This window comes from Schistocerca americana, chromosome 1 (assembly GCF_021461395.2).
Source record: "Schistocerca americana isolate TAMUIC-IGC-003095 chromosome 1, iqSchAmer2.1, whole genome shotgun sequence".
NCBI classification, from domain to species: Eukaryota; Metazoa; Arthropoda; class Insecta; order Orthoptera; family Acrididae; genus Schistocerca; species Schistocerca americana.
This window is the reverse complement of record NC_060119.1, coordinates 240737874-240764369: the sequence shown is the minus strand read 5'-3', so window position 1 is coordinate 240764369 and position 26496 is coordinate 240737874. Positions and strand designations below refer to the sequence as shown.

At 46.1% G+C, this 26496-nt stretch overlaps 1 protein-coding gene across 1 annotated transcript; it reads right to left on the bottom strand.

The window, feature by feature from the left end:
• Positions 1–1980: 1980 nt before the first annotated feature.
• On the bottom strand, positions 1981–25171 carry LOC124622782 (protein tiptop). Its single transcript, XM_047148609.1, has 6 exons — positions 25156–25171; positions 24706–25042; positions 14708–14828; positions 14297–14638; positions 12323–12747; positions 1981–6390 (listed from the first exon to the last, which is right to left on the bottom strand). Exons 1-6 carry the CDS (start codon positions 25169–25171, stop codon positions 3867–3869), a joined length of 3765 nt encoding a protein of 1254 aa, XP_047004565.1. The 3' UTR covers positions 1981–3866.
• Between the last annotated feature and the right edge of the window lie 1325 nt (positions 25172–26496).

Sequence of the window (26496 nt, the reverse complement as noted above, 5' to 3'; positions counted from 1 at the left end):
TGTACATTCTGTAATGAATATAGTGTCAGAAGTTAAATGTGAGTTTGCTTGGTTACTTCGTGCTGCTGAATAGATGTAATAATGTTATTGTCGGCAACAGTAGCGTGACTCCAGCTAAGTATTGTGAAAATTTCTCTATTAACAGCGTGACTAGCTGTATGCTACAATAAAAGTGAGTACAGTTAACAGATTAGACTGCTATTTCATTGACAGCTAACTTGCGAGAGCGTACATGAAACATTGACCTGTCCGCCTAAATGTGTAAGAATCCAGATAATGACATATTGCATCCATCAAAATATATTAAATACGAGTTGCCGTTCGCGAAGTGACCACTTCAGTTAAAAACTGGCTTTTCACGCGTAACCTTCAGGAACTTTAGCAGTACATCCGAAGAGGATATTAATCAGAAATTTATAACGAGCGCAATTAGTAATTTTCCTGTTTTGTCAAGTTTTTGCTGTTGCACAAGGATTGTATTATAAAACGTTGATTGGTGTCATTGTGAAAATTTATACAATTTTGAAAAGTTATTGAAGGCACATATCTTTCAGTTATACTGCTTACTTCTACCCGTAATTAGCAAAGTTTGCATGTTTTTTGGCATCACAGAATGCTCTGCCTCATAGTACTTACCTTTAATGTTTACACGATACAAGTTAAAACTAAGTGTCCAGACTCTTGCCTATGTGCGATGCTCTCCATTGTTTATACCTGTGGCATGTTTGCCTGTTGTGTGTGTTCCCCGACTCATTTCATATGCCAGAGGCTTACACATACGAATACAAAGTGCTAGGTTATAGCATTTGAGCTTGTTGATGAATTTTGAAAATATTTGTGTAGAATCTGAGAGTGTTAGGCATAAGTGATAGCTGATTTCATGAGTGTTTTATGTACAACAATTTTCCGAGACACGATCTCTTGAGCAATATTCCATCAGCGTAAACGTTATTTTTGTAATACTTTGTGTGATTTCACATGAATGTTATTTGTGTTATCAAAATTCTTAGTAACTTGGTCAAAAAAGTTCAGCGTAAATGAATGTAGTCTTCTTTCATTAAACGTCTTCCATATTCCTTCTTTCCTCTTCAGATTTCATAGGCTTAGCGAGAACGTTTCGTCAGTGTTCTTACATGTTTCGAAGAGCGTGGCGTTCATACCATTTATACGTGACACGTGACACGTTAAAATCGAGCGTCGGTTTAGGATGTTCTCTCAATTCCTGTGGTATATTTGTTTGTTGTATGTGCTCCATTATTCCCTTCACATACCAGAGCTTAGGCTCTTGCACATGCGAACAGAAAAAAGTATGTTACAACATCCTGAAAATGTTTGTTTGGAGCTAGGAAGAGAACCGTGAAGGTGAGAGTCTTATGCATAATGGCAGCTGACTCTATGGGTGTTTCATATATAATGCATTTCCGTGACACGTATCTTAAACAAGCTTCCGTCAGCGTAATATTATGTTTCTGATACTTTCTGTGTGATTTGGCATGCATGTTACTTACGTTATCAAAGTTCTTAGTAATTTAGTCGAAAAAGCTCAGCGTAAATGAATGCAGTGTTCTTTCATTAAATGTATTCCACATTACTTAGTGCTACTTCATATTTCATAGGATTAGCGAGAAAGTTTTGCCAGTGTCACTATGTGTTTCGAGGAGTGTGGCCTTAGTACAATGTATGTGTCTTGTTTCATAGTTTTTCGTGCATCATCTCACAACAAAATCACCATTTCTCGCTCATCGCAAAATTCCAATGTCTTCCAGCACAAAAATAAAATATATAGTTCAGATTTGGTCAAAAAGCGCACAGATTTCCAATATACAACAATTTATATAAATTCATTTTGAACTATAGTGTTTCCAGTAATTATGAGTTCTCAACTTCCTCATGTAATATTCTTAAGAGACTGCACTGGGTGTGAGACAAGGAATGGAGATAGATGAGGTAAAACTAATAACAATACAATGACAAGAAAAGAGATTTCGTTTTATTAAATTAGCGCAAATTCACAGAATACGTTATACGTAATAAATAAAGAGTGACCATTACAAAGTTTTCTGCATTTAAGGCTGAAAAGGCATGATGTTCAAATATTGAATCTGACCATGTATCAACGTAAGTCCAACGAATTCTGTTACACAAAATAAACTAATTATGTAAAAAAAGAACATGTCTTAACAAAATAAAGGTTGGGGGAAGTACATTAAGTTTCAGCTTGATTATTCGAGCTAGCGTATACATTTGTTTTATGCAAATACTCCTTAATATTTACATAGTTGCTGATTAAATAAGTGCATTTATTCAGAAGAGGAAGAATTGGATATTTTAAGATACGTATACGAATGTATTTTTTATGCTATTACTTTCTGGATCTGTATACCAACTTGAATGCTGAAGGAAGATCGTAGAACTAAACATAAAGGTGTAAATTCATTCGTTGTATTCTTCTCACTTTTCCAAGCCCATACCAATAGAATAATGAAAATAAAGTCAACTGGATCTCCAAATATTTTATCATTCGCTTCGTGTTCAGATCGTAGGAGCCAGCCTGTATATCAAGGAAGAACATGGGCTTGAAAGAAGTTACTGAAGGTTGAGGGCCGCTTTTATTCAGACGGAAAAAACTTACATACAAAAAACGCCAGAAAGTGAGGCGTTGAGCACGTGCACAGAAACGGGCAAGTTCGACTTGCTTCCATATCATGATGCCCGCCGCTTCCAGTGGTTTCGCGATTTGTAACACAGAATAAACCATTATTCATCCAGGTAATAATTACGCGAAACATGAATTACGTGGATTAATTTTACTCTACATTCGAAAAGGAAAAATTAACTCACAAAAATAAATCGCTATATGTAAGACGATGTAACCGAGGACACCTGAGAAATGACGAAACCGGTGTGTTTTTTCAGTAGGCTGTACCAAGATTTAGAGGAATGATTTCTCTCTAATCGGAGATGGTTGAGATGGGGGGCGCTAAGTAATTGTACGACCGCTAGTTGTCAGTAGTAAGCCTAACGAGGAATCCTGGCCAGTAACATGAGCAGGAAGCAAGTTACACCGAATTATTACGTAAAATCACAGTACCTGTTAAACTCAAAAACTTGAGACTGCAGCCCCACTTCCGGTCAGCACGACTAATCGCCAGATTCAAAGTCCCAGCTGTGGCGTATCACGTTAATACAGGTAAGTATAATCGTTCCTGTGATCTCGTATAACAGACTGCGTCGAATTCCGGAGGCATTTGAATGTTAGTTGCGACGGGAAGGTACCACATTTCTGATATCTTTCGTTCGTACGCTTCTCTTTGTGGTGTATACAACCCAGTGGCATCGAAGAAAAATGTATGTTCCTCTTTTTTTTTCTTAAATTCATCAGATACAGTTTCTTACTCTACTCTAGGACAATATTGTTACATTTTAAAGAACTCTTTCACCTCTGCAGGATATGGTAGCATCACATTGTACTCGGCGCGGACAAAAATACGTCGCTAGGCAACAGAATCGTCCACGCAGTTTTAATACTAATAGATTCATAAATTATTATTTCTTCTCTCGTTACTTCTTTTAAAACACCAACAGCGAGTACAGGAAGAGGACAAGTTTCTTTTTTTTCTAATTTTCCATCATTTTACGTATTCTACTAAGAACAGTGGGCATTGGAATGACGACTTTACGGAAAGAAAGGGGTAATGTGAGGCAGGGGCTAGAAGTAGTACCCAGGGCTGTCGTAAACGTGTAACTGCGCGCCTGTCCCGGAGGAGCACGGCCGACCGAACTTCGCCTTCCATCACTTACACTATGTACAAACAGGCTATCGGCCGTGCCGCACGAATAACCAAACAAGAGTCCCGCGTCGCTGACTATACGTATTTACTAGACAACTGCTTGGCGAGCTCGGTATACTTGAGAAACTTGGAGTGGGGGCTCTCCTCGAAACTAGACGGAGTCTGCGGGCTCTTGGCGCCGCTGCCGCCGTTGCCTCCGCTGCCGGACGGCGTGGAGGAGCCGCCGCCGCTGTTGACGCCACTCGCAGAGCTGCCGGATGGAGATCCTTTGACGACTGTGGGCGCGCCGGAAGCCCCCGCGCCGGGCGTCGAAGCCGGGCCCGCGCCGGAGGCCGCACCGGCCGCGGCCGCCGCCTGCTGCTGCGCCGCCTTGAGCGCCACCGGGTCCGGGATGACGCCGTCCTTGACGAAGTGCATTTTGGACAGGTGGTGCCGGTAGGCGCCCTTGGAGATGAAGGGCGTATCACAGAAGGCGCACTTCATGATGGAGTCGGCGGTGACGACGGCGTCATTGCACGCCCAGCTGAAGGCGAGGATGGCGCCCGGGGTGGAGTTGGGCACAGCGGCGCCCGCAGGCCCGGGGGGAATCCCCGCGGCGCTGCTGCTGCCGCTGCTGCTGCTGCGGCCCCCGCCGTGGCGCTCAGTCTTGTCGCACAGCTTCTGCAGCGCCGCCAGAGGATGACTGCTCGACGTTCGGCTGCCGCCACCAGCGCTGGAGCCCGCCGAGCCGGGGCCGTCCGCCCCCGCTGAACCTCCGGGGCCACCGCCGCCGCTCAGGCTGTCGAACATGGAAGACAGCGCGCCGAGGCTGGACTTCTTGTGCGGTGTGTTGGAACGCTCGCTGCTGGCGGGGCTGCTCCGGCAGGGACTGCTCGCAGTCCCCGGAGACCGCGCCACATTCTCCTCCTCGCGATCCTCAGACCTCCTCTCTCTCTGCTGCCGATCCTCCTCCTGCTCCTCCTCCGGCTCGGAAGCTTCCTTCTTAACAACTATCGTCGGGGCCGGCGACGTCGAGTGGTCTTCCTCGTTCGGCGTAGGAGGCGCCTCCTTCTTAACGGGCGGCGCGGCGGGCAGTGGCTCCTCGTCCGCAGCCACTGGAGTGGACGGCGGTTCCGACTTGACGCTGGTCGGCGGCGTCTGGACGCGCTTCTCTGGCGTCGTCCTCGGCGTCGTCGCCGCATTCGCCGGAGTCACGCGGCCCGACACCGAGCTGGATTCGCTGCCCGACCGCTCTCTGCTGCGCTGGTGCATGTAGCCTTGCTGTTGGTGGTGATGGTGATGGTAGCTCCGAAGCAAGTTCATGGTCTGCGCGTCGACCAGAGGTTTGGTGTAATCGACGCTCTCGTCGATTCCGAGCCTCTTCAGGATCGACGATCCCATCGGAGCGGCTCCGGCGGCACCGCCGTATCCGGCCATCCCCGCGCCGTGCCTCGCCCGGGAGTCGAAGCTCTTCTCAATCAGCTTCTCGATGGCGTTGAGCACCGACGGCGAGGACACGTCACCACTGCCGGCTGGTGAAGGTGTTGTGACAGAGTTGTGTGCTCCATCTTTGGAGAGATCGGTGGCGGTTAGGCTGCCTCCGGACGGTGGCCTGTGGTGGCGACCGTTGTCCTTGATCAAGGTATCGTGACCGTCCACGAGTCCCGTCGACAGCAACCGGTTCTTCAGTAGATTCCTTTCGTGATTGGCGGCCGCCGCGCCTCCGCCGATGCACTGGCGGATGTGGTCGACGAAGAGCGCCGTTTCGATCTTGTCGCCGCACTTCTCGCATGTGATCCTGCCTCCTGTCACGGCGTCCCGGGGCAGCGACAGCTTCTCGCCGTTCTTGAGCTCGTGCTGCGCCCTCTCCAGTTCGAGCAGCTTCCTCACCGGCAGCGACTTCTTGCGCTTCTCTCTCGGCGCGCGCCGGCTGCGGCCGCTCTCCGTTATCGAGCGCATGATGTGCTCCTTGTAGTGCGAGTTCTTCACCATGTGGTTGCTGAGCTCCTTGAGCGAGCTGAAGGCCTGGTCGCACACTTTGCACGTGAGGACGGCGCTGACGTGCGAACTGGCGCCGCCGCCTCCGCCGCCGCCCGCGCCACCCCCGCCGCCGGAGACGGCGTTGCCGGCGCCGGAAGCGGCACCCGCGCCTCCGCCTGCGTTGGCGGCGCCGGTGCCTTTGCTCTCGTCGGCAGACTTCCACGAGATGATCTGCTCCTGCGAGATGATGTTGGTGTAGTGCTGCGTCTGCTGCATGTGGCTCGTCATCTCGGCGAGGGAGCGGAAGCTCTGGCCGCACCACATGCACTTGAGAATCTGTCGCGTCTGCTCGGCGCCCTTGCCGAGCCAGACGTCCTGGCCGCGCACCAGCTTGCGAGGTAGCGGCATCGTCTCCTTAATCAGCAGGTTGAGGTCCGCCGCCGTCGGCTTGCCGCCAGACGACGAGTTGGGCGTGCTCGAGTTGGACGTCGGTGTGGTCGGCTGCGGCGTCGGCGGCTGTTGTGGCGTCGTAGGGGGCGGTGGGGGCGGAGGCGGCGGCGCGGGCACGTTCACGCCGCAGTGCTTGGCCTCTTTCATGTGCGCCGTCATGGCTGCCAGGCTCGGGAAACTCTGCTTGCACCTGTCAGCAAAACAACATCGCTAACTGTAGTGTGCAACGTGGTGTTGGGGAAGACATTTAAAAATTACGTGCTGAGGTGGAGTACCAAATGGCGAGGTGTCACAAAGAATATCCGCAGATAAAAACTTTTCCTAACGTACTAGAACCATGTGCTGAACCTAGAATGAGATTTTCACTCTGCAGCGGAGTGTGTGCTGTTATGAAACTTTCCTGGCAGATTAAAACTGTTTGCCGGACCGAGACTCGAACTCGAGACCTTTGCCTTTTGCCGGCAAGGGCTCTACCATCTGAGCTACCCAAGTACGACTCACGCCCGTCCTTCTGCCAGTACCCCGTCTCCTACCTTCCAAACTTTACAGAAACTCTCCTGCGAACCTTGCAGAACTAGCACTCCTGAAAGACAGGATATTGCGCAGACATGGCTTAGCCACAGCCTGGAGGATGTTTCCAGAATGAGATTTTCACTCTGCAGCGGAGTGTGCGCTGATATGAAACTTTCCTGGCAGATTGAAACTGTGTGTGCCCGCGAAAGGCAAAGGTCCCGAGTTCGAGTCTCGGTCCGCCAGACAGTTTTAATCTGCCAGGAAAGTTTCATTTGCTGAAACTATTTGTCGGGAGTGTAGCCTTAGAAGAAAGTGAAATGTGGACAATAGATAGCACAGCCAACAGAGGGTTTACAGATGTGGCAATACAGTGTATTTCACTGAAAGGAGATATTGTTGACGGAACACATACTCAGGCATCAAGGAATGGTTAATTTCGCAATGGAGTTAAGCGAGAGAACTAAAAACAACAGCAAGGAAGGTCATGTTCCCACGACGCATCCAAGCTGCTTAATCGTTAGAGGTATCAGTTATTGAAATTTAGCTGCACAGAGTTGATTATTATTGAAACTATCGGAAAAGAACTTTCTATGCTTCATTTGAATAATGCAAACATCAGCCTCCATTTCAGCGTCGTACACAGCAGAGAATATTATGTAATATGGCACGAATACGCTGGTAAAGGACAAGTAGATTTCATTGTGTACTTTCGTACAGTGTCTTAAAAATTAACGAATGTTATTTTTATATTCAATTTGTGACTAAACAGCCTTTTTTCCCAGCACACAGCATATACTCTCTATTACCTCGGGCACTCAACGGACGTGGGTTTTCACTAGTTTCCCTAAAACTCTGTAGTCGAATACTGCGATGGATACAAAACTGTGATGTCCACTTTCACTGCCAGCCTTCGCTATTGTGACTATGAATTAAACCCTCTTCGCTAATTGCATACATATCGGCAGAACGTTTAATATCAACCCTCTTCCTTTCAAGCAACTGATAAGTCCACCAATGTACCATATAACCATTTACAAGTGTACAATTTGTTTACTCTTTATACAGGGTGTTTGAAAGAAATATCACGTACTGTTACAGGAGGTAGTGTCGGTCAAAACTAGAATAAAAGTTCCAATAATGATGTGTCCAGAAAGCAACACCTGTTGAGATGCTTTTAAACCAACACCGACAATTTTTATTTATAAAGTCAAGGAATTATCAGCACCCTCTCGTAAATGCCTTATTGAAAGAACGTCTTTGCAATTATTAAAGCCATGTACCTGCCGGTGCCTCTACATTCAAAACTGGGCACTTGTGAAGAATAAATAATTTAATTTCCGAAGTAAGCGCAGAATCACATCAGAATCATGAGCAACAAGCTTGCAGCTATGAAACCGAAACTAAACTTTACACAGTGACCACCTGGCATTGTACATGTGACACATTGCCATCCGATCATTGAAAACACGGAGACAAACTCTTAGAAAAAGACACATCCACGCATCACTAAGTATACTAAAACAAAAGCTGTAGCTGTATTAGCAAGCCACTGACGTGTTAAATACATCGGATACAGCACATCAGTTACTGTCAGATGTGCGCGTGTTGATAACCTGTTGGTATCTACTCACACAGTACGAAGTTGGTTATCAACATACACACATGTGGCAGCAATTGATGTGCTCTGTCAGGTGTATTTGACACCTCAGTGCCTTGCTAACACAGTTACAGCTTTTATTTTAGTATACTTAGTGATGTGTGGATGTGTCTTTTCTGTGAGTTTACCTCCACGTTTTCAACGGCCAGATGCAATGTGTCACACATAGGGGTTTTATAATTCACATATCGAATGATCTGAAAATGGCAGTATAACTTTGTCGAAAGTTAAATATCAACCGCTATCTACATTAAATGTTACAGACTTGATTCAATTTTTCTTATAGCAATCGAAATCGAAATCGGTGCGCTGCTTCTGCATTGGCAGCGCTCTGTAGCGCTTTGCATTGGATCTCTGACTGCGCTTTCTTTGTAAGAGAGACTGTGGATGGTTGGACTCGTTGGGAGTTAATCGTCAGTAGTGTTGGGCAGTTGGAAGTTAGTCCACAGCAGTGATGGATGTTAAATGTGACAAATTAGCATTGATGGAGGCTAGAAGTCTGAAGTGTTAGCGTAGGCTAACGATCTGTACATGTTCGACTTGGAGATTGAATATTATTCATGATTATATACCTTTGTACTAAATGTCAATGATGATTTACATTCGTGTCTGAACTGGATGTCACATTATTAAGGTAAAAAAATACATTATTTGGCTTGAAACAAAATCTTTCCTTTGCTAACCACATGCCTATTGGTAGTAGTGGCTTTAATAGTTAGAATCTTTTATTTAGCTGGCAGTATTGACGCTCGCTGTATTGCAGTAGTTCGCGTAATGAAGATTTTTGTGAGGTAAGTGCTTAATGAAATTTATAGGTTATTGTTAAGATTTCGTTTCAGTCAGGACCATTCTTTTGAATTAATTATTTGAAGTCAGGTTGTAACTTTTTCGAGCAGTCAGAATGCGTTGCGCTAGAATATTGTGGGCCAGTGCTGATATTCTAAGAAAAAGTAAAGAGAAAGTAGGCTCAGTACGTTAAGTTTTACTCAGCTGTTTCAGAATCATATAACATAGAAGTTTCATCTTCTCAGTCATTCATCAATTTAAGTACAGACACAATAAAGAAGTTTCAAATTCTCCAGAACAGTAACGTGCTTCGAGTAAGAGATCCAGTGCGACACTTCTATAGCGCTGACCTTGTTCCCTCCGTGCCTATTGTAAAATCGTGGACCGTCTCGTCGTAAGAACTCAATATACTTGAGCTATGAAATCTTCGCGGGTTATCAGCCGAGTGGCGTCGTCTTGTAGTCGCAACGTTTCAATGGATTGCGTATCCATCAACTTCGCCTGAAGATGATGGATACGCAGTCCACTGAAACGTTGCGACTAGAAGACGCCGCCACTCGGCTGATAACCCGTGAAGATTTGATAGCTGAAATAGAACGAGAAAGCCTGCAATCGCATATAACTCAATATACGAGGCGTGTTTTTTAAGTAAGTACCGTTTTGAAATTAAAAAAAAAAAAACGTGCTAAGGTATCTCAATAATTTTATTTTTACCTGAAAGCCTGTACCTTAATCTACGCACTGACGCCATTGCAGTCTGATTCTTCCTTGTTTACGTTGCGTACTTAGTGTTTAAGATGCCTCCGATAATCGTGAGTCCCGCCGACTGTGTCCCGCGGGCTGTTATAAGATTTCTTAGTGCTGAAGGCCTAAAAGCGATCGATGTTCATCGTGAGATCTGTGCAGTTTACGGAGAAAACATTATGAGTGATGAAATAGTAAGAAAGTGGGTGAGAGCATTAAAGATGGCCGCACAAATGTGCATGATGAACAACGGAGTGGGCGTCCTTCGGTCGTTAATGAAAGTTTGGCGCAGGAAGTGGACAATAAGGTGAGAGTAAACAGACGCTTTACGATATCCTCCTTGCGCGATTACTTTCCTAATGTTTCTCGTAGTGTTTTGTATAGCACTGAGACCGAGCACTTGAATTACCGAAAATTGTGCGCACGTTGGGTACCGAAAATGTTGACGGATGTGCACAAAACCAAACGTTTAGACAGTGCATTGACTTTCCTTGAGTGGTACCACGACGACGGTGATGATTTCTTAAGCCAAATTGTTACGGGCGATGAAACATGGGTGGCCTACGTCACACCAGAATCAAAGCAACAGTCCATGGAAGTTGAGCAAGGGCATCGTTTTGCTGGAAGACAAAGCCCATCCGCATGTGGCGAATCAGACCAAAGATCTCATCACATATTTTCGATGGGAAACTCTAGATCATCCTCCGTACAGACCCGATCTTGCGCCCAGTGACTACCATCTGTTCGTGCACTTGAAGAAACACCTGGGCGGTCAGCGTCTGCAAGACGATGACGAAGTGAAAACAGTGGTGATGCAGTGGTTCACAAGTCAGGCGGAAGACTTCTATGAGGAGAGTATTCAAAAACTGGGACAACGTTGTGACAAGTGTCTCAATATTGACAGAAATTATGTAGAAAAGTAGATTAAGGTACAGGCTTTCATGTAAAAATAAAATTACTGAGATATCTTAGCACGTCTTATTTTAATTTCAAAATGGTACTTACTTACGTAAACAGATGTGAAAATTACCGAACTATCAGTTTAATAAGTAACAGATGCAAAATACTAACGCGAATTCTTTACAGACGAATGGAAAAAGTGGTAGAAGCCGACCTCGGGGAAGATCAGTTTGGATATACGAACACGTGAGGCAATACTGACCCCAGGACTCATCTTAGAAGCTAGATTAAGGAAAGGCAAACCTACGTTTCTAGCATTTGTAGACTTAGAGAAAGCTTTTGACAATGTTGACTGGAACACTCTCTTTCAAATTCTGAAGGTGGCAGGGGTAAAATACAGGGAGCGAAAGGCTATTTACAATTTGTACAGAAAGCAGATGGCAGTAATAACAGTCGAGGGGTATGAAAGGGAAGCAGTGGTTGGGAAGAGAGTGAGACAGGGTTGTAGCCTATCCCCGATGTTATTCAATCTGTATATTGAGCAAGCAATAAAGGAAACAAAAGAAAAATTCGGAGTAGGTATTAAAATACATGGAGAAGAAAAAAAAATTTGAGGTTCGCCGATGACATTGTAATACTGTCAGAGACAGCAAAGGACTTGGAAGAGCAGTTGAACGGAATGGACAGTGTCTTGAAAGAAGGATGTAAGATGAACATCAACAAAAGCAAAACGAGGATAATGGAATGTAGTCGAATTAAGTTGGGTGATGCTGAGGGAATTAGATTAGGAAATGAGACACTAAAAGTAGTAAAGGAGTTTTGCTATTTGGGGAGAAAAATAACTGATGATGGTCGAAGTAGAGAGGATATAAAATGTAAACTGGCAATGGCAAGGAAAGCGATTTGTGAAGAAGAGAAATTTGTTAACATCGAGTATAGATTAAAGTGTAAAGAAGTCGTGTCTGAAAGTATTTGTATGGAGTGTAGCCATGTATGGAACTGAAACATGGACGATAACTAGTTTGGACAAGAAGAGAATAGAAGCTTTCGAAATGTGGTGCTACAGAAGAATGCTGAAGATTAGATGGGTAGATCATATAACTAATGAGGAGGTATTGAATGGGATTGGGGAGAAGTTTGTAGCACAACTTGACCAGAAGAAGGGATCGGTTGGTAGGACATGTTCTGAGGCATCAAGGGATCACCAATTTAGTATTTGAGGTCAGCGTGGGGGGTAAAAATCGTAGAGGGACACCAAGAGATGAATACACTAAGCAGATTCAGAAGGCTGTAGGTTGCAGTAGGTACTGGGAAATGAAGAAGCTTGCACAGGATAGAGTAGCATGGAGAGTTGCATCAAACTAGTCTCAGGACTGAAGACCACAACAACAACAACTTACTTAAAAAAACACGCCTCGTACTTGTTACTGCCCGATATAGTAGTCCGGACTCACTACAGCACCCAGTAAATATATGGGAAGCGAGAGAGAGGCGTCAGAAGTGCAGTGGCAGTAAGGCTTACCAGACGCACTTGAGAACGTCCTTGGCCTGGTCGGCGCCCTTGTTGAGCCAGTGGGACTGCCAGGCGCTGTGTCGGTTGGCGCCGGCGGCGGCGACGGCGGCGCCGTTGGCGGCCTGGCCCTGCGGCCGGAACAGCTCGTCGCCGCCCAGCTTGGAGAGCTCGCTCATCTTCTCGAGCGCCTTGGTGGCGTCGCTGGGCGACGGCGTGGGCCCGAAGCCGGCCGCCGCCTGCGCCTGCTTCAGTTTGCCGTTCCAGAGCGCGACGGCCGCGGCGGCCGCCACCGTGGCGCTGGCGGCGTCCGCCAGCGGCTGCGACTGCGACTGCTGCTTGGGCGACAGGCTGGCAGACACGGCCGCCGCGAAGTACGGGAAGTGCGGCGCCATCACGGGCGACGTCCACGGAGACACCACCGACGGCGGCTTAGCCTGGCGACACAGCACAGCGCGGCGTTAACACAGCACTCACCTCTCTGGCGCAGCGCACGCTCCAAATGTAGTTTCAAATTTGGGTATTTCAGGTTAGGTTAAGTCGTGACCGTTACGAATTCCAACTGAAACTACAAATTACTATGTAAAATTGTCCTAATGGTGTCTGCTACCTTTCAGTTGAGTGCTGCTGTCCGTAAAGTTACCTTGATGAATCATGCGAAGTGAACAAGAGGAGCCGGCCGCTGTGGCCGAGCGGTTCTAGGCGCTTCAGTCCGGAACCGCGCTGCTGCTACGGTCGCAGGTTGGAATCCTGCCTCGGGCATGGATCTGTGTGTTGTCCTTAGGTTAGTTAGGTTTAAGTAGTTCTAAGTGTAGGGGACTGATGACCCATAGTGCTCAGAGCCATTTTTTTTCCGAACAAGAGGGAATATTAACTGGATGTAGGTAGCCGATCAAAATGTTTCTCACAATGTGCTGTTCAAATGGTTCAAATGGCTCTGAGCACTATGGGACTTAACATCTGAGGTCATCAGTCCCCTAGAAGTTAAAACTACTTAAACCTAACTAACCTAAGAACATCACACACATCCATGCCCGAGGCAGGATTCGAACGTGGGACCGTAGCGGTCGCGCGGTTCCAGAATGAAGCGCCTAGAACCGCTCGGCCACACCGGCCCGCTACTGTTTGTCAATATGTTTAATTGTGGGAAGAAGCAGTGCAGTTTACGTCCCTTATCACTTACATGCCACTGACCTTGCCGTATATCCAAACCATAACTTTGAAGGTGACGTATCGTCTCTATCGGAACACTAGTTATTGTGTGTACCTTACCCAGCCTTCCCATCTTTAACCAGCATCTTGCAGCTCTATTTGATCGTGATATCTATCGAGAATATTCCGAGCACCACACGCAGTGCATCCACTGAGGTGTTGCTGAAGACTCCAGATAGCCTAAGTAGGGTACTTCTCAGCCCTCGATTGACCGATGCTTTGTTGGTGACTAGGCTCAGTCTGTGTGCCAACGTGCTAGTTGCGAAGCTGAGTACTGATTCGAAGAGCGCACAGTGGTATGTGCATATGACTGGTAAAGGTAGTCTGTATTGTTTTGAATTTAGCCTCGCCAGTTTGTCTAATATTTTTCTGCTTTATCTCTTGTTAGCCTTATGTAAAGCAGTCCGTCTTCAGGCCACGAGTGGCCTACCGGGACCATCCGACCGCCGTGTCATCATCAGAGGAGGATGCAGATACGAGGGGCGTGGGGTCAGCACACCGCTCTCCCGGTCGTTATGATGGTATTCTTGATCGAAGCCGCTACTATTCGGTCGAGTAGCTCCTCAATTGGCATCACGAGGCTGAGTTCACCCCGAAAAACGGCAACAGCGCATGGCGGCTGGACGGTCACCCATCCAAGTAGCGGCCACGCCCGACAGCGCTTAATTTCGGTGATTTCACGGGAACCGGTGTATCCACTGCGGCAAGGCCGTTGCCCCTGTTAGGCTTATGTGTTCGTGGAAACTCAATTTTTCATCTACGTATGTGGCGTACCTGTGAATAGTCTATCCTGGAGTTCTTGCGCGGTGGCGGGTGCGGGCTGCAGGGCGGCAGCGGCGACCTGGAGGGCGAGGAGTCGCGGTCGATGCTGGCGCGCTTGCGGCCCACGGACAGGTCGAGCGGCTGCGACGCGCTGGCCGCACCGGCGCCCGCCGCCAGCTCCGGCGTCGCGGGCTTGCTCAGGTTGAGCACCGGTGACTCGTCGAGCGCCGAGGGGCCGCGCGACTTGGTGCTGAAGTCGAGGACGGGCGGCGGCGAGCTGGCGGCGGGCGGCGCCTGGTGCAGCGGCTGGTGGTGCTGGTGCTGCAGGTGGTGGTGGTGGTGCAGCGGCAGCCCCAGCGGCACGGGGAGCACGCCGGCCAGCGGCACGGGCAGCACGCCCGGCAGGAAGGCGGCGGCCGCGGCCGCGGCGGCTGCAGCGGCGGCTGCCGCGCGCGGCTCCGAGCATAGCGAATCCCGCGACGCGCAGCGCGGCGGCCCCGAGGAGGCGCGGGAGTCGCGCGACTCGCACCGCGGAGACGGCTCCCTGCGGGCACGCAAAACACTGCTCACCTCCGTCCATTACCAGCACTTTGCCTTACAGCTACAGCAAAACGTCCTCCGTGGGGTAGCCTAGAATTTTTAATTATTACCTCTAAATTTAAATGTACGTAATTTTTTTCTGTCTGTTAACCGATTCACGCTTGCAGTCCCAGTACACACTGAAAGTCTCGCACAACAGCACCGTTACACACGCACTGTAAGTAGGCTGTTTAGGTTTTTATCTTGATAAAGCCACATAGCGCTCTATATGAAAATCATTGACTGTGCTGTGTGAAGTCTGTGGCTGGTTTGCATTGTTGGGCCGGCCGCGGTGGTCTAGTGGTTCTAGGCGCGCAGTCCGGAACCGCGGGACTGCTACAGTCGCAGGTTCGAATCCTGCCTCGGGCATGGATGTGTGTGATGTCCTTACGTTAGTTCGGTTTAATTAGTTCTAAGTTCTAGGCGACTGATGACCTCAGCAGTTAAGTCGCATAGTGCTCAGAGCCATTTTTTTGCATTGTTGAAATATTTGCTATTGTAGTGTTGGGCAGTTGGATGTGTACAGCGCGTAGCGTTGCGCAGTTGGAGGTGAGCCGCCAGCAGTGGTGGATGTGGGGAGAGAGATGGCAGAATTTTGAGAGCGGACGATCTGGATGCATGTCCATCAGAAAGAGTAAATTTGTAATGCTGTATGTCATGAAGTGATATATATACATATATGATGACTTTTGAATATTATTAAGGTAAATACATTGTTTGTTCTCTATCAAAATCTTTCATTTGCTAGCTATGGCTATCAGTAGTTAGAGCCTTCAGTGGTTAGAATCTCTTATTTAGCTGGCAGTATTGGCGCTCACTGTATTGCAGTAGTTTGAGTAACGAAGATTTTTGTGAGGTAAGTGATTCATCAAAGATATAGGTTATTGTTAGTCAGGGCCATCATTTTGTAGGGATTATTAAAAGTCAGATTGTGTTGCGCTAAAAAAATATTGTGTGTCAGTTTAGTGATGATCAGAATAAGTAAAGAGAGAAATGTCAGAGTACATTCAGTTTTGCTCAGCTGTTTGAAAATCAAATAACGTGAGAGGTTTATCAGCACAGTAATTCATTAATTGTTCAAAGGGGACGTTTCATATGGCGATCCTGCCAGGATCTATATGAAATGTCCCATTAATGAATTCTAACTACTGATAGGCATAATTAGCAAATGAAAGATTTTGTTGTAGAACAAACAATGTATCTACCTTAATAATATTCAAAAGTCATCACATATATACATATATCAGTTCATGACATACAGTATTACAAATTTACTCTTTCTGATGGACACACGTCCAGATTGTCCGATCTCAAAATTCTGCCATTTCTCTCCCCACATCCACCACTGCTGGCAGCTCATCTCCAACTGCGCAACGCTATGCGCTGGTCACATCCACCTGCCCAACACTACAATAGCAAATATTCGAACAATGCAAACCAGCCACAGACTTCACACAGCACAGTCAGTGATTTTCATATAGAACGCTACATGGAGTTACCAATATAAAAACCTAAACAGCCTACTTACAACACCTTTCTGTGCCGATCTCTTCATTTCAGAGTAGCTCTTGCAGCCTACATCCTATATTATTTGTCTTTCCCTACACTTTTTACCCGCCATAGCTCCCTCTTATACCATCGAAGTCATTCCATGTTGTCTTAACAGATGACCTAACATCTCGTCCCTTCTCCTAGTCAATGTTTCCCACATATTCCTTTCTTTGTCGATTCTCCTGAGTATCTCCTTATTCCTGACCTTATCAGTCCATGTAAGTTTCAACATTCTCCTGTAGCACTATCTCAAATGCTCCGATTCTCTTCTGTTCTGGTTTTCCCAGAGTCCATGTTTCACTACCACAGAGTGCATTAAATGTAAGCGCAATTGCGAATATGGACAACCATAAGCTGTAAAATGGAGTGATGGCAATGAAAACTTGTGTTGGACCGGGACTCGAACCCGCAAGCGGTCGCCTTACCATTTGGCTATCCGTGCACACCTCACGACCAGACCCGAACTTCCATATGCCATCAACAAGGCTTCTACAACGTGTACTCGCACATTATGTATATTTCCGTACAGGTGAGACATTTTACGTCAAACTCGCTTACCCGGTGTCGGTGAATAAATACAACATTGCATTGTCTCTGTTATTCTGAATTACGATGCTAAGTTCCTTTGCACGTGCATGCATGTCCAAAGATACTTTGCTTCGTAATTCATAATAACACAGACACTGCAATAGCGTGCCATACAATGCTGTGGTCCAAACGTACATTTTCAGAAATTTCGTCCTCAAATTAATGTCTATGTTTTATAGTATTAGACTTCTCTTGCACAGAAATGTCCTTTCTGCCAGTGCTAGTCTGCTTTTATGTCTTCCTTGCTCCATCTGTCATGGTTTATTTTCCCGCATAGGTAGCAGAATTCCTCAATTTTATCTGCTCCGTTATCACCAATCCTGATATTAAGTTTCTTGCCATTTCTGCTACTCCTCATTACTTTGGGCTTGCTTCGATTTACTGTTAATCTATATTCTGTGTTCATTAGACTGCTCATTCCGTTCAACAGGCACTGTAATTCTTCTTCACTTTCACTGAGGATAGAATTTTAGAATTTTCATCAGTGAATCTTATCATCAATATCCTTTCACCTCCAATTTTAATTTCACTCTTGAACCTTTCTGTTGTTTCCGACTTTGTTTTTTCGATGAACAGATTGAACAGTAGGGACGAAAGACTACCTCCCTGTTTTAAACACTTTTAGCCCTAGAGGAGCTAAACCAAATGGTGCAGCCCATTGAAAAAAATGGATATGGGCTACGCCACATTCTTTAGGGTTCATCTAGTGGCGAGCTATGGCGCTATAGTGCGAGGTTTCCAATGTGTACCACGAGTGCAGGCGCGTACCTGCTAACAAATAAAAAGAAATTACGTAACTTTATTTTTAGAGGTAATAATTATTACTTAATTACTACCTCCCGCAAGATCTCAAGTCCATAGGAAACCTGGGAAAAATCCTGTCGGGAATAGCGCCGTGCCATTAACGAATGCATTACAACCCCCTTCCTGTATCGATGACTCCCAATTTGTAAACACAGCACCAGACAGCAGGTTGCTAAGTCGCTGTTGCCGGACACTTAAATAAACGACTAAACTTATGTCATATCGAACTGCATGACTCTTGGACAGTCTGTCGAGTCTTATAAGCAACACATTTATCTGTCTCAATCACGTTAGTTCAGTACGATAGTATGCTGCAATTATCATATGCTCGTGTATTAACTATACAGTATTTCGTACAATAAATTTCGTACAATTACACTTGGAACACACGCGACATTTTTGGTGTTAGATTGTGTGAGCCAATGAAATGAGGTGGAGGTGCGAAGAACCTACGCTAGTTCGCCACGTAACGTCATTGGAACACATACCAATAGCAAAAACATCGCACATATGGAAACATAATGTGTAATTACTAGACGGGCATGTGACGGTCACACCATGCTGCCAAAACGCGTCGTGGAAACTGGATATCGACACTAAAACGTTAATGAAGTAGAATCGTGTACTGATTATAAAATCACCGTTTCTAGTACAAATTTGCGTACTTAGTGAAAAATATTTCATTTTTTTATTAACTCATTTATCTCAAATCAATGCCCATCATCTACGTAACCAAATAGACAACTTTCTAAAATTAAGTTGTGCTTAATGTATATACATTTTTGTTATTATTTCTTATAGTACCCGTTGTATTAATGTCATCCAGTCGGCCGCCGTTTCACGATCGTTCCGACAGAGCGCATTGTTCTGCACTTGTTTATATTGGGAGAGTAATGGAACTTAATTAAAGACTAGTAAGTTGTCCTTGAAAACTACGCAACAACTTGTGTTACTAAAAGAATCTAATACTATATAATAACAAAAATGAAAAAAATGACATGACAGGAGCAAATGGGGGAAAGGTAGTAAAGGAATTTGATAGTAAAGCGATTTAGCATCAGTATTAACACATATGGAAGAGGTGACAGCTTATGTCTTTCCCTATGGTATATCAGTTTTTAAGGAATCATAAATGAACCCGCTAGCGAGAGTACGTCCAATTTTTTTCCGCTAGCTTCACGAACGTCAAGGATCTGAAAGCCATTCCATAAAGCATTTAAGTAACAAATTTATCAAGTGTAGCAACATAAGTCGAATATCATAGCATCTGTTCGACGAAGTATAATTCACCCTTAGCTAGTAAAATTGGAGGAAAACACTTCAGGTCAAAGATGACACGAAAGAGAGACCAGTCGGCCTTAGGAAGAGGAGGAGTACACCGAAGTGAAAGAAAATGAGGCAAGAGAAAATAAATGATGATAATTTTCCATATATAATACTACTACCTGTCACCGGTTTGTACACAACGAAAACACAGGCAAATAAGTTGCAATTCCATATCCCAGACTTCATTTGTGTGTTTTAGACGGTAAACTAAACAAAATGCGCGTTTCACGATTCCTCTGATCTTTCCTTTGAAGCCATAACAGATTTGTAGAGTGCGGTTTTAGACTCAGTTCTGTTGCCCATGGTTATATCTGCCTTCTGATTACGCACACGTCCTGAATCCTCATTCTAAATAACACTCTAACCTTCCTCGTTCGTAAGCAAGGATGCTACTGTATCCAAGTAGATCAAAGAAATTGTGCAATTAGAAATAAGCCGGTCCTTTGAAGAGGTTGGCATGGAAAACTATGGCTTCCACTAAAGAAAAAACTCTTTCCGGTACTTTGAGTGAATAGTTACAGGCAGTATTTCTACTTTTAAAAAATACGAGACAGGGTCAGAGTTCAAAAGACAAGCCAGTACACAAGACTGAATTACTCAGTATATGAATTCAAAGCCTTCCTTGGAATGCTCCTGTAACACAACCCCTATGTTGCATTAGGCATCCACATCTCCACCGAAAACTGCAGTAGCTTTACAATTGGCTGTTCTACCGTGAAATCGTGTAACAAAGCAGACAGGTAAACATGCGAGAAAAAAAATCTGCAAATGGGTGTGCACTTACTTACATCAAATTCCAGCTAAGGTGGCTTTGAAAGCGAATTCTTAGTTGACGACGAGGACTGTCGCGGAGTATTACAAAACCTGTTTCGTCTCGGATACGCGGGAAGCACAGAACCTTGCGCCTGATGTCGCGGGACGTAATAAAATCGTCAGACTGGTTTGTAAATTACAGGCGACCTGGCGATAAATCAGATGACGCACGCGGGTAAGAAGGGAACGAGGCAAGCGGGAGCGACCAGCACAGAAAGAGTTTCTGACGCGACGGATGGGCTGCGCCATCGTCGGACCTTTGTGGGCAAGCTGCTGTCATTGAAAACACGTCAGACATTTCAGTGGCCTCAGAAGTTTACGCTTCAAGTACAGAGGCTGTAAATACTTTCAATGAATTTGTCCCGCTGCGATTCTGAAACAGTATGATAATATGAGGACTATCTCAATGTAAGGCTCGATAGGGGACGAAATGGAAACCACAGGCAAAATGCTATGAAACTTTGCAGCACAGATGTGTTGGGGAGCGTCTCTGGTGTTGCGTCATGTCACTCTTTTCAGTTCTGAACGCACAGTGAGCACATATAGATGCCTTGATAGATAGTGTCTTCCGCCAAGTATGAGGGCCTGGTGAGAGATTTCGCCTGATGTCGTGCAGCCCACATAACATAGCTGTCATGAGTTTCCTTCTTCATGGCAATTCCCAGCACACTCTGCAGGGGCAACGAAGACGTTCCTGCAGCGTTTTCAATGGGAAGTGTTTGATCACGCACAATACAGCTCGTAAGTGACTCTCACTGTGTTTCATCTCTGCTTACCTGAACTGCTGGCTCTGAAGACAACATTTTGGTGCAAACACCGAACTGAAGGTCAGCGTAGCGAGCTGACGGAAAGCACACGCGGCTGCCTTATATGAAGAAGGTATCAGAAAGTTGGTACAATGCTACAACAAATGTTTAAATTCGAGGGTGACCATGAACAGAAGTGGAAGGAAGAAGTAGTTAACTGTTGGAAATAAAACGTTTTTGATTTTCACAATGGTTTCCATTTCGCGAACTTACTTTCCGAATAGCCCTTCTACATCTACATAGATGACGGAATTCGCTTGGGGACTGAAATAAAGCTAATACTGAGGAGATACATTCTGCAACCAATGTTTGCTTCCTGCCTTTAAGCTGTGTTTAGTTCGAAAGTTGAAGTTACTCATAGGAAGCACGAAACAGGTCGTGTCTCTCTAAAGTCTCCTCAGTGGGGGCTATCACTACTGACGAGAAAAACCAACGATCTAGTTGGACGCCTTTGATGATTTGTGTACACACTTTTGTCCCACAAAAGATCGTCGAGCTTCACTGCGATTATGAAGTCGCTTCTTAACATGTTTGTATGCTTGTATTCGTGGTTCCGTGACAGAATAGTCGGGATATGTTAGAAAGATTTGTGGGATCGTTTACCTGACGTACGCAAATACGACGCAGTCTTAAATCAGACTGTTCAGTTGCGTAAGGAATACTTGAAGCCAGAAGCACCCGTCCCACCTTTAATCAAAATTACCTCCATCACAAGACGTAAACAAGTGTTCTCTGTTTCACAATTTGGTTCTCCTTACGCTATTAGTATCCTTACCCTGCACCCATTCGTGAGCCACCAGTCTGCTATTTTCCACTTTTGGAACCACCGATGTTTCTCCTATTAATATTATTCCAGCATCTCATCTTAGTATTTAAGCACATCACATTTCTTTTCTGAATAATATTTTTTCCATTTGCACTAGTTTCAATTTTTAAACCTTCAATTATTCGGCCATGGTTACGATTTCTTTTTCTCCATAAAAAATCATTGCACTCATTCTTCCAACACTCGACTTTTAGTTTGTATTAATTCTGTGATTGAGATTTGCCCTTCTCCTCGCCACATTTGATTTCGTGTTTACTAATCCTAACGTCCGATAACGAGCTAACCCATTTATTTATTCAGTTTATTCTTACTTTCAAGCTGTTTCTGATATTCACCCTGAGTAAAAGTAACGAAGAATTACAAATCTGTGGAGCAGAACTAACAGTCTAATCAGCCCGAAATATTTGTTGAGAGTAAACTAAAGAAAGACGAAAGTAATGAGCAGTAGCAGAAATGATACGAACGATCAACTTAATATCAAAATTTGGGACCAGGTACTAGAAGAAGTGAAGGTACCCTGGTACCTTGCATAAGGAACGAAGGAGAAATGATATAAGAAGCACACTAGCACGGGAATAGAAGGAATTCTTTGATTAAAGAAGTCTAGTAAATCAAATATTGGCCTTTAACTTGAGGAAGAATTTTTTAAAAATATACGTGTGGAGCAAAACGTTTTATAGGATGAGTCATGCACAGTGGGAAATCTGGAAATTGAGGGAATTGAAGCGTCTTAGGTTCGATGTTACATAAAAATGCTGAAAATGGTATGAAATGACGATTCCCTCCGCAGAATCGGCGAAGAAAGGAATATGTGGGAAATATTGATTAGAAGAGGAGGCATCAGGTGATCACCTGTCGCCGGCCGAGGTGGCCGAGCGGTTCTAGGCGCTACAGTCTGGAACCGCGCGACCTCTACGGTCGCAGGTTCGAATCCTGCCTCGGGCAGTTGAAGTAGTTTAAGTTCTAGGGGACTGATGACCTCAGAAGTTAAGTCCCATAGTGCTCAGAGCCATTTTTGATCACCTGCCAAAAACCTGAATAACCGCCTATGGCAGCGCGGACGTGGAGGAAGAGGGTCAATGAGTTTCTGAAACATGCCGACCAGGATGTGGAGCCATGCCGACTGCAGCACCGTTTCCAGTTGCGCTAGGATTCTCGGTCGAGGATCCATGGCAAGAACAGCGATTTTCGAAACACGCACGTACACTGCGAGCTGTGTGGCACTTCGGATAGTCCTATATTGTCCGCGTGCCGAGGTAATATAAAGTGCATGTAGGGGCGGACATAATCCCCGCCACCCCCGCACCTCCCACCACGCCCTCACCGCCTTCCCCTGTAACAGCACAACTGAACCATTGTGCCTTCCGGAGCGACGACATCACCCAAGGAAAGCCACTAAAAGATCCGGCAGGCCATGGCTCTCCCGCCCCCAGACTGGACACGTCCGATGATAGTCGGAGAGTGTTTGCTTTCAGATGTTTCATGCTGTACACGCCCAAGGCCGTCTGTCCGATGGAGCCTAAAACGTGATTCATCTAAAAAGGTCACTTGCCGCCACTCAGTGGATGTCAGGTAGTGTAGATGAACAGCAGTCAGCGTGTATGCACGAAAAGGCCCATGCGCAGCAACCTTCGCCGAGTGGTCGTTGAGCAGACAGTGTTGCTGCCCACATGGTTCATCCGGGTGGTCAGCTGCTCAATAGTCACACGTCTATTTTCTCGTATACATCACTACTGCCGTCGTTCACCCTTGGCATCACTAAAGTTACCTCGATGCTGGTTTTGGATAGCGCCATCTTGTCATGCACGCGAACAGCTTACAAACGTAGCCGTTTCGGAAACGCTTCCACCCTTGGCTCGAAAGACAATGACCATCCCCTTTTGGACGTCTGATAAATTTAAGAACCTTCAACATCGCAGCGCGTCAGCAATCGTTGGTTAATATATTAAAAAAGTAAAAACCCGCCTCGATTGCGAAAAAAGCACCTAGTGTTAACCCAGGTTTCGGCGTAGATAACTACACCTACTTCAGAACAACAATAAAACCCATTATTGCCTAACAAGACCTTTGTCAATGATTAAAAGAACACCATAGCTTTATACTTATAAACGAGAAAGAAAAGGAAAACACAAACAGTACATATGTACGAAGTCAAAACCATTACTTAATAGTGTACGCTCCACCTCACACTGGCCTATGCTCGATGGGCCATGACCCGCCATAAACTGCAGCTACAAATGGCCGCTCACTCACAAGCCCCGGCTGCAGTTTATGGCGGGTCATGGCCCATCGAGCATAGGCCAGTGTGAGGTGGAGCGTACACTATTAAGTAATGGTTTTGACTTCGTACATATGTACTGTTTGTGTTTTCCTTTTCTTTCTCGTTTATAAGTATATAGCTATGGTGTTCTTTTAATCATTGACAAAGGTCTTCTTAGGCAATAGTGGGTTTTATTGTTGTTCTGAAGTAGGTGTAGTTATCTACGCCAAAAATTGGGTTAACACTAGGTGCCCGCATCTCGTGGTCGTGCGGTAGCGTTCTCGCTTCCCACGCCCGGGTTCCCGGGTTCGATTCCCGGCGGGGTCAGGGATTTTCTCTGCCTCGTGATGGCTGGGTGTTGTGTGATGTCCTTAGGTTAGTTAGGTTTAAGTAGTTCTAAGTTCTAGGGGACTGATGACCATAGATGTTAAGTCCCATAGTGCTCAGAGCCATTTGAACCATTTTTGAACACTAGGTGCTTTTTTCGCAATCGAGGCGGGTTTTTAGTTTTTTAATACGTCTGATAAATCACTCAGTTTCCGCTTTACTGGGACGACCGCACTTTTGCCTGCGTCCCCCCAACACACTTTGTGAACCCTTCACTGCTAGTGCTGCCACCTGTGAGTGGTTATTGCACTTGGACGTCCATTGTAGCAGGTGGTCGCATTAGTGTGACTGGAAAGTGTACCTTCATGGTACTAGTGTAAAAACTGTGCAAGACGACAGAGATTGGAACTTGTTCTACAAATAACTGACGACGCTGGTGTGTTAGTGGCATTCTGAGATGAAGAGGTTGGCACGGGAGAGAAATTCGTGGCGGGCCGTATCAAACCAGTCAGGAGACTGATGGCGCGAGGATAAGGCTCACCTGTGCGCTGTGGCGAGATGCAGCGGGTCTGGCGAGGCGGCGTCGCCGTCGCCGTCGGCGTCGGCCTCGTGCTCGGCGTCCGCCTCGGCGTCGGCGTCGGCGCCCTGCTCAGAGTCCCTCTCCTGATCGGCGTCGGCGTCGCCGTCCACCTCGGCCTCCGGCTCTTGGTCTGCCTCCGGCTCGGGGCTGCAGCAGTCGGAGGCGGCGTCGGCGTCGCGGTCTGGCGACGCGGAGCCCGCGGACTCGGAGCAGCTGGCGCCACCCCCGCCGGCCTTGCTTCCGGGGCTGTCGGGGCCCGCCGCACCCGCGCCTCCCACCACGCCCTCACCGCCTTCCCCTGAGACAGCACAACGACAGACACGCATTATTCACCATATCAGAGAGACACAGTCAACGCAGAGGCAAGTATCGCTATTTTAATTTCCAACGTACACTCATTTTAGTACTCACAAGGGAACCTCCCCATCGCACCCCCATCAGATTTAGTTATAAGTTGGCACAGTGCATAGACCTTGAAGAACTGAACACAGATCAATCGAGAAAACAGGAAAAAGTTGTGTGGAACTATGAAAAAAATAAGCAAAATATACAAACTGAGCAGTCCACGTGTAAGATAGGCAATATCAAGGCGTATGTGAGCTCAGGAGCGCCATGGTCCCGTGGTTAGCGTGAGCAGCTGTGGAACGAGAGGTCCTTGGTTCAAGTCTTCCCTCGAGTGAAGAGTTTAATTTTTTATTTTCAGACAGTTATTATCTGTCCGTCCGTTATGTTTTCATCATTAAATCGCGCAAGGTAGAGAATCTTTTTACTCATTCACCAAGTGTACAAGTTAGGTGGGTCGACAACATATTCCTGTCATGTGACGCACATGCCGTCACTAGTGTCGTATAGAATATATCATATCAGACGTGTTTTCCTGTGGAGGAATCGGTTGACCTATGACCTTGCGATCATATGTTTTCGGTTCCCATTGGAGAGACACGTCCTTTCATCTACTAATCGCACGGTTTTGCGGTGCGGTCGCAAAACACAGACACTAAACTTACTACAGTGAACAGAGACGTCAATGAACGAACGGACAGATCATAACTTTGCGAAAATAAACTTTTCACTCGAGGGAAGATTTGAACCAAGGACCTCCCGTTGCGCAGCTGCTCACGCTAACCACGGGACCACGGGGCTCCTGAGCTCACACTCCCTTTAATGTTGCCTATCTTGCTCATGGACTACTCAGTTTGTATATTTTGCTTATTTTTTTCATAGTTCCACACAACTTCTTCCTGTTTTCTCGATTGATCTGTGTTCAGTTTTTCAAGGCCTATCCACTGTGCCAACTTATAACTAAATATGAGGGGGGTGCGATGGGTAGGTTCCCTTGTCAGTAGTTTAGTTCATAGCCAGATTAAGCATTCTGGATCCTAGTATACATAACTGTTCATAAGTACCGTCGGGGTTTACGAATACGGTAGCATGAAAAATATAAGGAATACGGAAAACAGACACACATTAATGGACAGAACATCTCTCCGACTTTTTAACTCGCAATGCAAATGGAAATGCCGTGTGGCTAGGGCCTCACGTTGGGTAGACCGTTCGCCTGGTGCAAGTCTTCCGAGTTGACGGCGCTTCGGCGAATTGCGTGTCGATGGGGATGAAGTGACGATGATAAGGACAACACAACACCCAGTCGCTGAGCGCAGAAAATCTACTAACCAGCCGGGAATCGAACCCGGGCCGTTAGGTACGACATTCCGTCGCACTGACCAAGTGTTTCTTTTTTTTTTTTAATCT

Excerpts from the sequence above, each read along its gene's own strand:
- LOC124622782 (XM_047148609.1), bottom strand. Across the intron at positions 14,829-24,705 it reads CATCTCGCCACAGCGCACAG|GGAGCCGTCTCCGCGGTGCG; the intron begins GTGAGCCTTATC and ends GCGTGCCCGCAG. Across the intron at positions 14,639-14,707 it reads CCGCCGCTGCAGCCGCCGCG|GGGCTGCCGCTGCACCACCA; the intron begins GCCGCGGCCGCC and ends CCCGTGCCGCTG.